This window comes from Lynx canadensis, chromosome B4 (genome assembly GCF_007474595.2).
Source record: "Lynx canadensis isolate LIC74 chromosome B4, mLynCan4.pri.v2, whole genome shotgun sequence".
NCBI classification, from domain to species: Eukaryota; Metazoa; Chordata; class Mammalia; order Carnivora; family Felidae; genus Lynx; species Lynx canadensis.
Genome location: NC_044309.1, coordinates 78,622,645 through 78,637,863, shown reverse-complemented (window position 1 = coordinate 78,637,863; position 15,219 = coordinate 78,622,645). Strand labels below are relative to the sequence as shown.

At 51.9% G+C, this 15,219-nt stretch overlaps 1 protein-coding gene across 2 annotated transcripts; it reads left to right on the top strand.

The window, feature by feature from the left end:
- The first annotated feature begins 2,518 nt into the window (after positions 1–2,518).
- On the top strand, positions 2,519–14,769 carry LOC115519022 (keratin, type II cytoskeletal 1b-like). Of its 2 annotated transcripts, XM_030322686.2 has the most exons (10): positions 2,519–3,049; positions 6,948–7,162; positions 8,282–8,342; positions 8,870–8,965; positions 9,921–10,085; positions 11,807–11,932; positions 12,051–12,271; positions 12,700–12,734; positions 13,211–13,249; positions 13,313–14,769. In XM_030322686.2, the coding sequence occupies exons 1-10, from the start codon at positions 2,519–2,521 to the stop codon at positions 13,495–13,497; spliced, it is 1,674 nt and encodes a 557-aa protein (XP_030178546.1). In that variant the 3' UTR covers positions 13,498–14,769. The 2 variants fall into 2 exon arrangements, with proteins under 2 accessions (XP_030178546.1, XP_030178545.1); XM_030322685.2 differs by having other exon boundaries at positions 13,211–14,769.
- The last annotated feature ends 450 nt before the right edge of the window (positions 14,770–15,219 follow it).

The following is a 15,219-nucleotide window of genomic DNA, read 5'->3' as shown; positions in this document are numbered from 1 at the left end:
TTGAACTCATGAACCTCGAGATCTTGACCTGAGCCGAAGTCGGACGCTTAACAGACTGAGCCACCCAGGCGCCCCTCAGCCCCATCTTTTGCAAAAATGTTTACTTTTTGCTTAAATACGGAAGAAAAGGACATTTGAAATAGGAGGGAAAAAAATCCTCCCACAATCCTTAATAAATTGATTCCCTTTTTTTCTGCTTTTTAAGTCTGCCTTCTGTGCATTTTTAATTTCTGTGAGTTCATAGCATGTGTATTAGCTTTCTTCACTTAACATCATATCATAAGCTTTCCCAACAATCTGCAACACTGTGTCCATGATGATAAGTTACCAGTTAGCTGTTTTTCTGGGTTATTTCCCCCACATTTATTATTATTATTATTATTATTATTATTACTAAAGCCACCATCTGTGTCCAGAGGGCAAGTACACATTTTTGGCGGCTGATGCTAATGCTTGTTGTATGAGCTGTACTCTGTGTCGGCTGGTAGTGCTTTACAGAATATGGGGCCATACACCAGTGCTGGGCCACGGGCACTTTGTTACTGCTTTGAGAAGAGATAAATACAGAATTTGAGAATAACCACTTAGGAACGTACATTTTCCCCCCCCTTTTTTTTTTTTTTTTTTTTTTTTTTTTTTTTTTTGGGACAGACAGAGACAGAGCATGAACGGGGGAGGGGCAGAGAGAGAGGGAGACACAGAATCGGAAACAGGCTCCAGGCTCCGAGCCATCAGCCCAGAGCCTGACGCGGGGCTCGAACTCACAGACCGTGAGATCGTGACCTGGCTGAAGTCGGACGCTTAACCGACTGCGCCACCCAGGCGCCCCTCCCCCCTTTTAACAGTAGAACAATTTTATGTCTATTGATTCCAAAAATAAAAATTGGGGCTTGTGGCATGCCTGGGTGGTTCAGTCAGTTGAGCATCCGACTCTTGATTTCAGCTCAGGTCATCATGGTCTTGTCATTGTGGGACCAAGCCCCTTGATGGGTGGGGTGAGGAGCCTGCTTGGGATTCTCTCTCTCCCTTTCCTTCTGCCCCTTCCCCCGGCTTGCACACACACACACACACACACACACTCTCTCTCTCTCTCTCTCTTTCTCTCTCTCAAAAAAGAAAAATTGGGCTTGTATTTTGTATATCTTTTTTTTTTAAATTTTTTTTTAACATTTATTTATTTTTGAGACAGAGAGAGAGCATGAACAGGGGAGGGTCAGAGAAAGAGGGAGACACACAGAATGTGAAACAGGCTCCAGGCTCTGAGCTGTCAGCACAGAGCCCGATGCGGGGCTCGAACCCATGGACTGCGAGATCATGACCTGAGCCGAAGTCGGACGCTCAACCGACTGAGCCACCCAGGCGCCCCTAAGAAATGGTATTTTGTATATCTTTTAAAAAATCTCCTTTTAAAAAAATGTTTGTGTATTTTGAGTGGGGGAGGGGCAGGGAAAGAGAGAGGGAGAGTCAGAATCCCAAGCAGGTTCCTCACTGTCAGCACAGAGCCTGACATGGGGCTCGATCTCACGAGCCGTGAAATGACCTGAGCTGAAATCAAGAGTCAGATGCTTAACCGACTGAGCCATCCAGGCGCTCCAAAAAAAATCTCTCTTGAGGGGAAATTTATTTTTATTTTATTTTACCAAAGCATTGGTCTGCAATACGTTGGAAATAAAAAAATAGAGAGATTTCAGGATGGTTTGCCTTTTGGTCTAGAAGAGCAGGTTAGGTTCTGGTAGGTGCGGACAGCATCTGCAACCACATATACCTTGAGCACTACAGGACCTCATCTGCTTTGTGGTGGAGGAGACTGAGACCCATAGAGCAGCACACGACACACCCAGCAAGATGTGAACAGCCTTGGGCAGAGTGCCCCGGCTTTCACTTACACTCAATGACCACAGTACCATGTTTTCATGTGATTAAAATTTGGGGTGTGCACGGTGGTGATAACAGTGGGGAGCAGAAGCAGGGTGAAGGGAGGTCAGAACAACTCTTTCATCCCAACCAGGGTAATGCTATGGGAGCAGATGTCTCCACCCTTGTCCCCGCTGTGGTTGCAAGGCAGCTAGACAACCCCTTGCTTTGTCCCAGATCTCCTGGTCACACCCTAAGACAAACAGCTCAATGGTGGGAGTTTCTTAGGAAGATATCAGCTACTGATTTGGGGGGAAAGTGTATAGGAGTTTCCAGCAACTCGATCCTGAGAGATTATTTTGCACTCTGATCTCAAAATGGCAAGAGATGAATGATAAATGATCAATTCAGGCAAGTTTATCTACAGTGCAATTTCTGCAACTCATAGGTGTGAGGTTTTAAACAGATGTTGTTGGCAGGCAAACTAAACATAAATATTCCCCTCCCAGGACTCGCAAGGTGCCCAGCCCAGCCAATGCACATATATATAGGGACTGAGCCAGATGGCTTGTCAAAGGAGGTCATAGCTCCTTCCCTCCTGGGTCTCTGCCTCCTTCCAGCTGGGCCTTCTCTTCTGGTTGCTTCTCTTGATGCTCTAGTAACCATGAGCCGCCAATTTAGCTCTCGGTCAGCATTTAGCTCCAGGAGCAGGCGGTTTTACAACATTAGCTCTTCCGCGGGCTCTGGTGGTGGGAGTCGGGCTGTGGGGTCTGTGTGTCAGGCCCGAGGCAGGTGTGGTGGTGGAGGGTATGGGGGCCACGCCAGGGGGTTTGGTTCTAGGAGCCTCTACAATCTGGGAGGCAGCAAAAGCATCTCCATTAGCCTAGTGGGGAGAAGTGCCAGTGGTTTCTGCCAGGGTGGGGGAGTGGGAGGGGGACTTGGAGGGGGCAGAAGCTTTGGGGGTGGTGGCTTTGGAGGTGGTGGCTATGGAGGAGGTGCTTTTGGGGGTAGCAGTTTTGGGCTTGGGGGCTTTGGTCCTTCCTGTCCCCCAGGGGGCATCCAAGAGGTGACTATTAACCAGAGCCTCCTGCAGCCACTTCACTTGGAGGTGGACCCTGAAATTCAGAAAGTCAAGACCCGGGAGCGGGAGCAGATCATGGCCCTCAACAACAAGTTTGCCTCCTTCATCGACAAGGTGAGTACCTCAGGGGCAGGCGGGTCTCCGGTCCCTGATCAAGTAACTGAGAGGGCCTTGTGCCCTGTCGCCTCTTACCACCTTGTGCTGTCTCAGTTCGGTGGTGACAATCACTTCCAGAAGTATATGTGCTGAGACCTTAAGAAAGGAAAGCATTTACCTCACTAGGCCTCAGTTTGACTTATTGAAGCAATTTATTTTTATTTTTTCCTTTTGATGGGAAAGCAGGTAAGAAGTGTGAAAATACCCACAGACAAAATACGTGGTATAGTAACTTCAGTGTTGTTCATCGTTATTCACTTTCCATCCACCTGCTCATCCGTCCATGCATCCATCCATCCATCCACCCACTCACCGATTCATCCATTCATCCCACAAACATTTACTAAACCTCTACTATATGTCAGATACAGTGCCAGGTGCTACAGGGTGACTAGAACATGGGTCCTGTCCTCAAGGAGCCATTCACAGCCTAGGTGAATGCCCTGGGGAGGGGGTATCACTGGGGATTAAAGTGATAGCATACTAAGTAGGATTCTGTCAGAGTTCCTTGTTTTAGCTCATCTAAGGCCAAGAATGAGCCAGATGGAGCCATTGAAGTTCCTCTCCCTAGTTCCCTAATTAAACCTCAGAGTGGAGCTAGTCCAGACCCAAAGCAGCAAGCAGAAGCTGGTAGAAGGTCTATGGTGAAGATCTTCCTCCAGCATTTCCTTGTGTCCACAGGTGGAGGCACAGCAGCCACTGGAGGCTCCCTCAGAACGTTCTTTGCTCCTGGGGATGTAGTGGGAAGAACCCTAGGGCACAAAGGCCCCTGGATGCTCAGTGACTTTCCCTTAGTCCCAGAGGAATTCAGTGTTGAGGCCAGAGCCTGACCTGTGGTCTGAATGTAGAGTAATCATGGCCAAAGTCTACCATTGTGCTGTACGCCCAGCCTCTGATATCTGGGCAAATGCTGGGGACAGGATGGAGTGTGTGAGCTGAGGGAAGAAGGGTAAGAGAGGTGAGGCCCAAAGATGGCCACACAGGAGTTCAACAGAGCAAAGTGCTTCTGGCTACTTCTGATCACCGTGGACGGGAAATTTGACTGCATAGCACCACACCTCAGGCATGGGCAGGGACTGGGAGGGCTTGGCTGGAGCAAGGAAGCAACAGGTGAAGGAGACACCACTGGAGATCAAGACTAGGACAAAGGAGGAGCAGGGAGACAGAGGGCTGGAGGTCAATGAAATGGCCATGGGCTATTGGCAACTGATACCCTAGGACTCATTTGATTGTGGTTCCTGCCACTAAGATGACATTTGTTTCATTTTATGGCATGAGGCTGTGGGCAGAGGCCAAGTTGCAGGAGACCGTGGCAACCTGTCCTTCCTTACGGGGATGGCTTGTCATGACCATGAGGAAAGAGCCCTCATCCAGGAGGGCTCTGGCTTGGCTGAAAGGGAGAAGGATTCTACTGCAGTGGATTCTGACTCTAGTTTCTGATCTGGTCTTTTTTGCTCTCACCCTTAATCCTATTTGGCCCATTCTCAGAACCACAGGAGAGCCATCTTTTAAAAACATCACATCATGGGTCACCTGGGTGGCTCAGCGGGTTAAGCATCTGACTTCAGCTCAGGTCATGGTCTCACAGTTCGTGGGTATGAGCCCCGCATCGGGCTTCCTGTTGACAGCATGGAGCCCACTTCAGATCCTCTGTCTCCCTCTCTCTCTGCCCCTCCCCTGCTCGCACTCTTTCTCTCTCTTTCTCAAAAAAACAATAAACATTAAAAAAACCCCATCACATCACTTCTCTGTTTGAATCCTCCACTGGATGTTTGTCTCATTTGGAATAAAAACCAAGCTCCTACAAGGCCCTATGTGGCCTGGCCCTCCAACCCACAGCTGCTGCTAACCCCTGGCTTGCATTTGTGAGAATTAGGCAACATTGCCACCACTGGGTGGAACAGGAGTCAAGCTGCAAGTGTTAGTGAACAGAATGAGGGCTGGAGCTTTGCTCCCCAGGGTACACACTCCTTGTCTGCAGTGACCCTACGCTCTCTCCCTGCCTCCTTTCCTGTTTCTCTCTTGCTTTCCAGCACACGATTTCATTTTTGCATCCTCCAGCACCGCAAGCCTGCCTCAGGGCCTTTGCTCTCACCATTCCTTCTGCTTTGAACTCTTGCTTCCCGAGAGTGGTCTGGCCTCCTCCCTCATCTCTGTCAGGTCTTTTCTCAGATGCCACTATCTTAGCGAGGTTTCCCTGATCCCCCCCCCCACCCCCTTTTTTAATGTTAATTTGTTTATTTTGAGAGAGAGGGAGAGAGAGAACACCAGTGTGAGTGGGGGAGGGGCAGAGAGAGAGAGAGAGGGAGAGAGAGAATCTCAAGCAGAACTACATTCAGGGTGGGGCTTGATCTCATGACTATGAGATCATGACCTGAGCTGAAATCAAGAGTCGGACACCCAACCAACCTAGCCACCTGGGGCCCCTGATCTCCCTTTATGAAGTAGCCCCTTCGTACTAGCATCCTTATCCAACATCCCCGTGTTACTTTTCTCCATTGCGCCTCAGGCCATTTGACACACTATATAGTTCACATGACTCTGAGTATAGACTGTCCACCCTGGCATAGAGGATTCAAGCTCAGATGAACAAAGCCAGGATGGTATTCCCATGGGAAGAGATGGACCTCACTCCTTTCCTTCCCGAGGTCCCCTTTCCTTGTCATTGATTCCACAACAGACTTTGTCTCCATTTCCACTCTGGGAGGGCCCAAGCCTGACACCTGAATGGCTGACTTGTATTTCAACCTGTATTTTTTTGAGTAATTATGTGCCAGGGACTCTTCTGGGTGTTGGAGATTCAATTATAAACAAAACAATGTCCCTGCCTTCCAGGAGTTTCCATTCTATTCAGAGAGACAGCTGTCCACACTCAGAGGTAATTCCAAATTCCTTAGCATTTCATTAGTCCATGACACTTATGAGCTGTCTTCCCTGTGTTGGGTACTGTGTATTCATGGGTCTGATTGCCTTGTGTCCACAGGATATTAAGGCGGACATGGGCCTGCCTTCCTGAGGCTCCCCCCAGCAGGGGAGGGATGTGCTCAAACAGCACCAGGTGATGACAAATCACGATGGATGCTAAGGGGAAGGAAGGGTGGGCTATGAAGGCAAGACCCCAGGGAGATGCTACCTTCATTGAGTTCAGAAGGGTACATGGGAGTTAGCCAGGCAAAGAGTTGGGGAGAGCTGGGCTGCCGGAGGCAGTGAGAGGTCCCTGTGGCTGGAGTGTCACGAGCAGGAGGGACAGGGCCATGACAGGCCAAGGGGGTATGCTTTTTCCAGCAAGTTCAGCTTAGCATGATGCTAAGTTTCATCTGTGCTGATGGGACACAACCCAGGAGGGTTTGTGTGGCAGGCGGGGGTGGGGGGGGGGGACTGGGAAAAAATCACAACAGCTCTCAGTGATTTTTCAAATGATTAAATCCCATTAAAACTGCCTGGTATTCCCTGCAGCCCGTGCAGGTTGGGTGGCACGGTTTCTTTTGCTGGTGTGCTCCCGAGGTACCGTGTGCGTGGGGGGAGAGGATGCTACAGCTCTGTTTGATGGGGAGATTCCTCAAGGGCCCATGAGACTGTTTCCTTTCAGTCCCCACAATACTGAGCACAGGGCTGAGACCCCGTGTCCGACTGATTTCTCCGCCTCCCGGCAGAGCCGCTGTGGAGCAAACTAGGCCAGGCGGCTGGCATTTCCCACGGGGGTGTTTCCAGCTGAGACAACTTGTGTGAGCTCCTTGCCTTTCTCTAGAGGGGCCGTCTTGATTCTCCGAGCCCCGGATACGCTGTGCGGTTGCCCATCTTCCTACCCGTGGGGGTGCTTCTGCCTGGTGTGAACTTGGACGTCTCTTGCTCTTAGGTGCGATTCCTGGAGCAGCAGAATCAGGTGCTACAAACCAAATGGGAGCTGCTGCAACAGGTGAACACCTCTACTCGGACCAATAACCTGGAGCCCGTCTTGGAGAGCTACATCGGCGAGCTACAGAGGCAGGTGGATTTTCTCAATGCCGAGCAGATGCGCCAGAACTCAGAAATCAGGAGTATGCAGGACATCGTGGAGGACTACAAGAGCAAGTGAGACCCCAGGCAGGCCGAGGGGGTCAGGGAGAAGCATGGCAGGGAACTGGTTCAGGGGCAAGACGTCCTTAACATTGGTGTTCATGTGCGAGGGGTGGACCGGGGTCCTCAGGTACAGAGGGCACCATCTTGCTTATGGCAGCTCTGGTAGGATGGTCCTGCCAGGCAGCTCTCAATTGTGTTGGGTGAGGAGGGGCAGACTCTCCTCGTGGTGCTGGACCCCGAGGAGCCAAGTTCCAGTGGGTTTGCCCTTTCTGAGCTGCTTACAAGCCTGTCTTTCTAAGCCTTTAGTTTTCCCCTTCGTAAAGTAGGGATGGTAAGCCCTCTTCCTGTTGGGTTGCCGTGACAGGTGCGTCTGGGCTCTCCGACTCTGGTGTGTGGCAGGCTGGTTGAGGAGGCTGGAATGCGGCTGGGTGTTTGCGTTTCTAGTGTGCTCCCACGTGATGCTGGTGCTGGTGGACTGGGGACCACACTTTGAGAACCACTTGTGTAGATGACATTATGCTTAACAAATTCCTAGACTGCGTCTGCACATATAAGCACTAGCTATTATTCATCGTAACGGTGGGGACGTGTCTGATTCCAGATCAGCGGCTTCTGTGTCATGCAGACAGCACAGTGTCCTCGCCCTCCCCATGCTCGGGGTGCGGGGTGCTACTCTTGACATCATCTTGGCATGCCGATCAGAGAGTCAAGAGTGTGTGTGACTCAAAAAGGGAAAGATAAAACTCAGCCTCAAGGTGTGTGTGTGGGGAGGGGGCAAAAATGTAGGTGATAGTTTTTCTCTTTAAAATAATTTAGTAAACATATTTATGTTCTCCACTGCAAAAAAAAATGAGTGAGTGTGACAAATTTACAAAAGAGAAACTGAACTTCTGGGAGTGTTCTGTGTGGCTCTGCACTTTCCACGTTGGGTTGTTGTTCTTTTCATTGACCTGGAAGGCCAGGAGCTGGCTCTGGCTGCTTGTCAGTGAGAGTGGCAGGCCCCAGAGGGGCGAGCCTAAGTCCAGGACAGTAAAAGTTTGGGAAATTCCAAGCCTCCTGCGGTGAGGAGAAATCTCAAGGAGTCAAGGTCAGCCTCTGCAGACTGTCTATGGTTCTTACCTCCCCCCACAGATATGAGGAAGAAATCAACCGGAGGACCAGTACTGAGAATGACTTTGTCGTCTTGAAGAAGGTGAGGGATGGGAGTGGTCCAAGGGGGGGGGGGTTGTGGGCCCCGGGGGCTGAGCAGAGTGAAGAAATCTTGTGGGATGCTGTGTGACCAAGGGGTGGACAGGGTGACCACTGCAGACAGCTCGTTGAGGGTGTGGCCTGAATGCCAAGCCTTTGCACTAAAGGCTTAAGTCTGCAAAGTGATGTTGGTAGGAATCTTGAGGCCTCTTTGAGTGTTTATCTGTCCACAGTCCTGAAAGTGAGGTTCAATCAACTGACCCCTTTTGAGTGCCAGTTACGTGCAGCCTTGGGACCTGAGGAGGGCCTGGGGTGCTGTGTGTGGCTGGCTAGGATGAGGGCCTTGGTGGCACATTTCCTTCTGGCCAGGAAGCCAGGGTTTTTGCAGATCCCTCACTGGAGCGAGGTGTGGAAATTTGCAGGCAAGGAAATGAACCCAGAGATGCTTTGCCACTTGTCTGGGTCACCCAGTGAGCTGGTGGCAGGCAACACCTGGGCAATAAAGTCAGACTATCTTTGCTTGCTGTTCAGGACGTGGATGCTGCTTACATGGGCAAGGTGGACCTACAGTCCAAGGCGGATGCTCTGTTTGGGGAGGTCAATTTCCTGAAATATTTATTTGAGATGGTGAGTTCAGTCCTCACGAGAAAGCCTTTTCTTTCCTCACATCTCACAGGGGGTGTGGGCTGTTAGAGGGGGAGGCCTGAAATCCAACATGACCCACTTAGGGATTCCTCTCCCCAGTCACCTCAACTCTGTGCGATGGGAGTTAGCCTCCCAAGCCCCAGTGCTTAGATTCCTGGGTGGGGGTGCTGGAGGTGGGAGGCAGGGAGAGTCCCGAGAGAGGAAATGGAGCAGCCCTTGATTCTACCCGGAAATGAGGTTAATACCTGGGACATACAGGGGCAAAGTCGGCCAGAAAGCATCAGTGCTGGGAAGCCAACAGGGCTACTGGGAATTCTGTAGGAGAGGACAGTGTGGATCCTAAAAGGAACAAAGACAACACCTGCAGGGGTGAGGGATAATATGCTCCTGCCACCTCTGGCCCAGTGGTGGCTCATGGCTAAGTTGTGGATGCCTGCCCTGTCTTGGGTCTCTCCATTCGGCAGATGAGAGGGCTGAGGGGCCAAGAGACTCAATCTCTAGCTCAGTGACTCAGCTGGTTGCTGGTAGAGCCCAGGCTCCCAAGTGAGTGAGTGGGTTACACAAGTGGAGTCCTTTCTACTGCCTCTGAGAGCTCATGTAGTTTTTAGGGAGCAAGTCTGCCCATCAGAGGGCCCAATCCAAGATGGCAGCCAAGCCGAGTTAGGTGGGAGAGAGGGCACAGGAGAGGGAGGATGGGCAGGCGGTGCCTACAGGGGCTCTGAGTTTAGGCTCCTTTCTTTTCCCCAGGGCTAGGTCTGGGGACCATTACCTTTAGTTAAGTCACCTCTCAGTGCACAACCATTCACAGAGCTTTCCCCAAGACTCCCATCTGGCCCAGGCTTCTGGCTTCCCCAGAGAGGCTTGAGGGGACAGTAGAGGGAAACTGAGGCCCTGGGAGGAGAGTGGAAAGAGTCAGCCTGTGGTCCATGCCTCGCAGGAGCTGTCCCAGATGCAGACACACATCAGTGACACCAATGTCATCTTGTCTATGGACAACAACCGCTCCCTGGATCTGGACAGCATCATTGACGCAGTGCGGGCCCAGTATGAGCTGATCGCACAGAAGAGCAAGGACGAGGCCGAGGCGCTGTACCAGACCAAGGTGAGCATGCTGCTTCCCTCCCCCCAGACTTGGAACTCAAACCAAACATATCCCCCTGAACTTGTATCGTCTTTCTCTTACTTCGGAGGTAATAGATGCATATGTATATGTATCTATATACATTTTATACACATATATACAATTTCATTTACTCCTTACAACAACCCTGTGAGGTAAGGATTTGATTATCCCTAGTTTGAAGATAATAGAGTCTGAGATCTCCTACTTTCCCTTGGGTCTGATGGGTGGTAAGTGGCGAAGGCAGAGTGTAAATGTAGGTGTCCTGTCTACAAACTCATGCCCTAAAGCACTGTAATGTTTTTATTCTTATTTTTTCATAATGATATCTTCAAAAAGATTTTCTTTAACATTTATTTATTTTTGAGAGAGAGAGAGAGAGAAAGCGCACACACACGCACAAGTGGGGGAGGGGCAGAGAGAGAGGGAGACACAGAATCCAAAGCAGGCTCCAGGCTCAGGGCTGTCAACACAGAGCCTGATGAGGGGCTTGAACTCACAGACCACAAGATTGTGACTTGAGCTGAAGTTGGACGCTTAACCGACTGAGCCACCCAGGTGCCTCTCTCTTTTTTTTTTTGAGAGTAAAGGAGAGAGAATCTTAAGCAGGCTCCCAGGCTCAGCACAGAGCCTGATGTAGGACCCAATCTCACGATCATGAGCCAAAATCAAGAGTTGGACGCTTAACCAACTGAGCCACTCAGGTGCCCCCATAATGACATCTTCTAACCTATAGTTTTGCACTTTTCTCTTTCACTTATTATTTATGAATTCCGTTCTGTGTCATTAAATATTCTACATCATTTTTAATAGCAGCGTGGTATTCCGTGGTAAGAATATGCCCTCATCAAATAAACATCTTTGTGGCCACGTCTTTGGGCACATCTTTGATCACTTCCTTAATACAGACCTTTTTGGAGGATGAAGATTGTAGTTAAGGGTCAAAGGCCACTCGCTACATTTTTAAACTCCTGGCACTTGAGATCTGCCTTCTTGACTCCAATCCTGGTGGGCCTGTGACCCACTGTCTTGCAGACAAGTAGTTCTGAGTGGCACACATGTCAGCACCAGACTGGGGAGGGAGATGGTCAACAGTGACAGCATCGGAATTCAGAGAGTCCCCTGTGCCTACCCTCCCCCTTGCTTCCTCCAGAGCCCTGCCTGTGGGTTCCTACTGATGGGGCCACGGAGACACAGAAATGAGATAGGGAGGAGAATGGGAATAAACAAGGAACATGCTGAGGGCCTCTGAGGTAATGGGGTCCTGGCTGCTAGGGAAATCATCCTGGAAAAGGGTAGGAGGAATATGATGTGTTGGCAAAAGGGAAGGGGTCCCAGTGTGGGGAAGGGCCAATGGTAAGGCTTAGGCGAGGGGAAAGGGGGTGAAAAAGTGTATCCAGGAGCAGATTTATCTGTGCGGGATGTGAGTCTGGCCCAGAGACTGGTGAGAAGGAGGGCGGCTTGAACAAGATTGTGTGTGTGTGTGTGTGTGTGTGTGTGTGTGAGACGTCACAGCTCAGGTGAGGGAGCTATAGCACAGGAGTGGGTGTATGGGGGTATCACCCCTCTGGTGGCAGGCGGGGGTGGGGGCGTACTCTGGGAACTGTCCTGGGGAGAGTAGTTTGGGGCAGGGTCTGGGAAGGCAGATTCACGCCGTCTTGGAGGGCCTCCTGGCTGACTATGACACTGCCCCTGACCCTCAGTACCAGGAGCTCCAGATCTCCGCGGGCAGGCACGGAGACGAGCTGAAGAGCAGCAAGATGGAGATTGCTGAGCTGAACCGAACCATCCAGCGGCTGCAAGCAGAGATCAGCAACATCAAGAAGCAGGTGAGAAGGAGGCTCAGGGCAGGCTGAGCAGACGTGCCTGCTGCCTCCCACAAGGCCCTGGCAGAAGGGGCTCCTGAAACTTCAACCCCAGCCCTGGTGACCGTCGTCTCCTGAGCAGATCGACCAGATGCACGTGGCCATTTCGGATGCCGAGGAGAGAGGAGAGCAGGCCCTTCAGGACGCGCAGCAGAAGCTCCAAGGCATGGAGGCCGCCCTGCAGCAGGCCAAGGAGGAGCTGGCCCGGCTGCTACGGGACTACCAGGCGCTGCTGGGGGCCAAGCTGTCCCTGGATGTGGAGATCGCCACCTACCGGAAGCTGCTGGAGGGCGAGGAGAGCAGGTGGGCCATGCTTCTGGGGACAAGTGCGGGCTGCACCCCTGGAGCAGTGGGAGGAAGACCCCAGCTTCTCTGGGAAGACCGGAACCCTGGGCCGAGCAGAAACATTCAAGTCAGAAGCAGAGGATGTGTGAGTCGGCAGGGTCATTGCCATCATTCCCCTGCCTCCAAGCAGAATGCCCCTCTACCCCAATCTAAGCCATTGCAGCCAATGTGAAATGCCTCCAAGAAACTGCTTAAACCCCCCCCTTCTCCCCCCCCCCCCCCGCCCCATACTCCCGACCGCCTGGGCCTGCGCGCCCACCTTTCCCCAAAGCCTGGGGACAGCTGTCACTTCGCGTGGGTGTCTCTGCTCCTGATGTCTGCGGGCTGTGACCCGCCTTCCGTCGGGCTTCGGGGTTCTGGCTGATGTTTGTGCTTTGGTTTTGCAGGATGTCAGGGGAGCTGCAGAGCCACGTCAGCATCTGTGAGTAGCAGAGCCCAGGCCCCGGAGGGCCGGGTGGAGCCGGGTGGGGGGAGGGCCCCGGAGGGCTGAGCTGCAGGCACTGGTGAGGTTTCAGCCTTGTGGTTTCGGGTTCTGCGCCGCGGGAGTGAGCAGACAAGCTGCAGGGCCTGGGGAACTTCGCTGAAATAAGCGGTTACGGTTCTAGCCCTTATTCATTTCAATTTTTATGATACAATCATCCGTAGCCGCTTGGAACCCTTTAAGGTATAGTGATGATGAAAACGGGTCCGGACGTCACTCTGTCCTGGGAGGGATACTTGAAAAAACGGGAAGCCTTTCATCCGATGTATCGTTTTGCAAGTCAGATGCTGCCAGCAATTACGGATGTCCCAGGGCGGTGCGGGCGGTGCAGGCTGGTGCCCGCAGGTAGCCCCCTCCCCCACGCCCAGCCCCAGTCCTTCTGACCCCTGTTCCTTTGGGCTGCCCTCTCCCCACAGCGGTGCAGAGCAGCCAGACTACCGTCAGCGGCGGCGGAGGCGGCGGTGGCCGAGGCTCTGGAGCTTACGGCGGTGGCTACAGTGGCGGCAGCTCCCTCAGAGGCAGCGGCTACAGCGGGGGCTCCCGAGGGGGCGGTGGAGGTGGTTATTCGGGCGGCAGCAGCGGGAGCTATGGAGGAAGCAGCAGGGGCAGCAGCAAGTACGGAGGCAGAGGCGGCGGGGGCTCCTCCCGCGTGCAGATCATCCAAACCTCCACCAACACCTCCCACAGGCGAATCCTGGAGTAGAGGGAAGGCTCACACGCCCCGCAGCGGCAGGGCTCTCGCCTATCCCCTCCCCCCACGCCCTTCCTGAACCCCTCTCACCTTTTTCTTAGGGGTCGCAGCAGTTTTGCCAATACGTTCGTTCCACTCTAGCTGGGGAAGCAGGTGGATAGTGGGTCACCCCCAATAGCAGATCTATCTTCGGAGAGTGCTGGCTGGCAGGCGGCAGAGTCACAGCCAGGCACACTCAACTCAGACTCCACTTAGCTGGCCCTGCTCCTGCCCCTGGGGACACCCAAGGGCCCCAGTTTAGAGATGGAGGAAAAAAAGCCTCGAAGTGTATCTACGAAGCGGATAATAGAGAGTTAATGTCAAGGACCCCAGGTATTCACTCCCAGGCTCCCTTTCCTGCACCTGGGCTGCTCTGAGAGCAATAATCCACCCCTTAGGGGACCCACAGAATGAGGCCTCCGGGCGAGTAGCTTGGCAAGGGGAACCTCTGTGTCTGGGGCCCATTACTGCCTGTTGGTCTGTTAGCCTCATACTTTCATTTTCTCCATCCCTGGAGAGTGTGGGTTTGCGGTCCTCATCAGATGCCTGCAAGTGATGTCTGATCTTGATTCTGAATCTCTGTCTTAAGAAGCATTATCTTCTGGGTGAACAGCCCAAGGTGGGAGTATTTCAGAGGGCATTCGTCCTTGTCCCTGGGAAGGACTAATGATCCTTAAATGGAGGAGTCGATGGACAACAACCCAGTTCTGTCCTGTCTTGCCCTTCTGAAAGCTCCATTCTTTGGGAGCCTGGCCCTCCCTCAACTCTGCTCCATAATGGCCCTCCTGAGAATTGTCTAGGAGGCTGTGTCCAGGCCCTGGAGAGTTTGAGGGTCAGACATGGGTCTTGGGAGGGTTCAGTCCTGAACCAGTTTGGAAGCTGCCTGTTATTTATAAGGAAGCTTAGTGCCCTCTCCCGGGTCCCAAAGTCCCTTCTGCCTCCTGTTCTCTGTGACTGAGCACTTTGTGAGAATCTGATGCTTGAAATGTGCCGCAGGGGACAGGAAGGGGAAACTATCGGCCACCTAGTGGGCCTTGAGAGGGGGAAGGTGGCTTTACTTCTGGAGTCACCTGCACTTGTTTGTTGAGTGTCCTAATACAACCTCCAAGTCCATGATTCTCTTGGGGCATCTGATGGGCTCAGCGTGGGTCCCTTGGGGAGTGCTCTGACTTTATCATTTCCTGGTTGAAGCTTGTACCTTGAAGGGCTTGACATTTTTGGTGTTTCTACAATAAAATTTTCTGTGATCTCAAACTGCTGTTTGGTCAGGGATGAGTTATTTCCTTTTAAATTTCTGTAGGCCTCTGAAATTATTCGTATTTGGGAAGTAAGGTTTATTATTTTTATTCTTTTTTATTGCATGAGTCATACATGGCCTAAAAAAACCTTGCAGACATAATCTTATTAGTCCTGAAAGCAGCCAATCATTCCAAAGTCAGTCACACATCTGTTCAGCAAGACTTTATGTAGCTCCTACTGTGTGTGGGCAGTGGTCTAGGCACGGGGAATGCAATGTGGAATGAACACATTTCTGAATCTTAAGGCACTCACAACCCAAATGATAGATTATAAGGGGAGGGGAACGTCCAGAGGGAGGAGAAATTCAAAGGAAGTGTCCCTGTGGACCTTGTAGCCTGGGGGTGGAAACAAGGCCTATCCTGTGGACACAGGCAGACACTCCATTGTAGGCACAGT

Coding starts and splice junctions, on each gene's coding strand:
- LOC115519022 (XM_030322685.2), top strand. CDS start 2,519: ATGAGCCGCCAATTTAGCTCTCGGTCAGCATTTAGCTCCAGGAGCAGG. Junction 7,163..8,281: donor GTGGAGGACTACAAGAGCAA/GTGAGACCCCAG, acceptor CTCCCCCCACAG/ATATGAGGAAGAAATCAACC. Junction 8,343..8,869: donor ACTTTGTCGTCTTGAAGAAG/GTGAGGGATGGG, acceptor CTTGCTGTTCAG/GACGTGGATGCTGCTTACAT.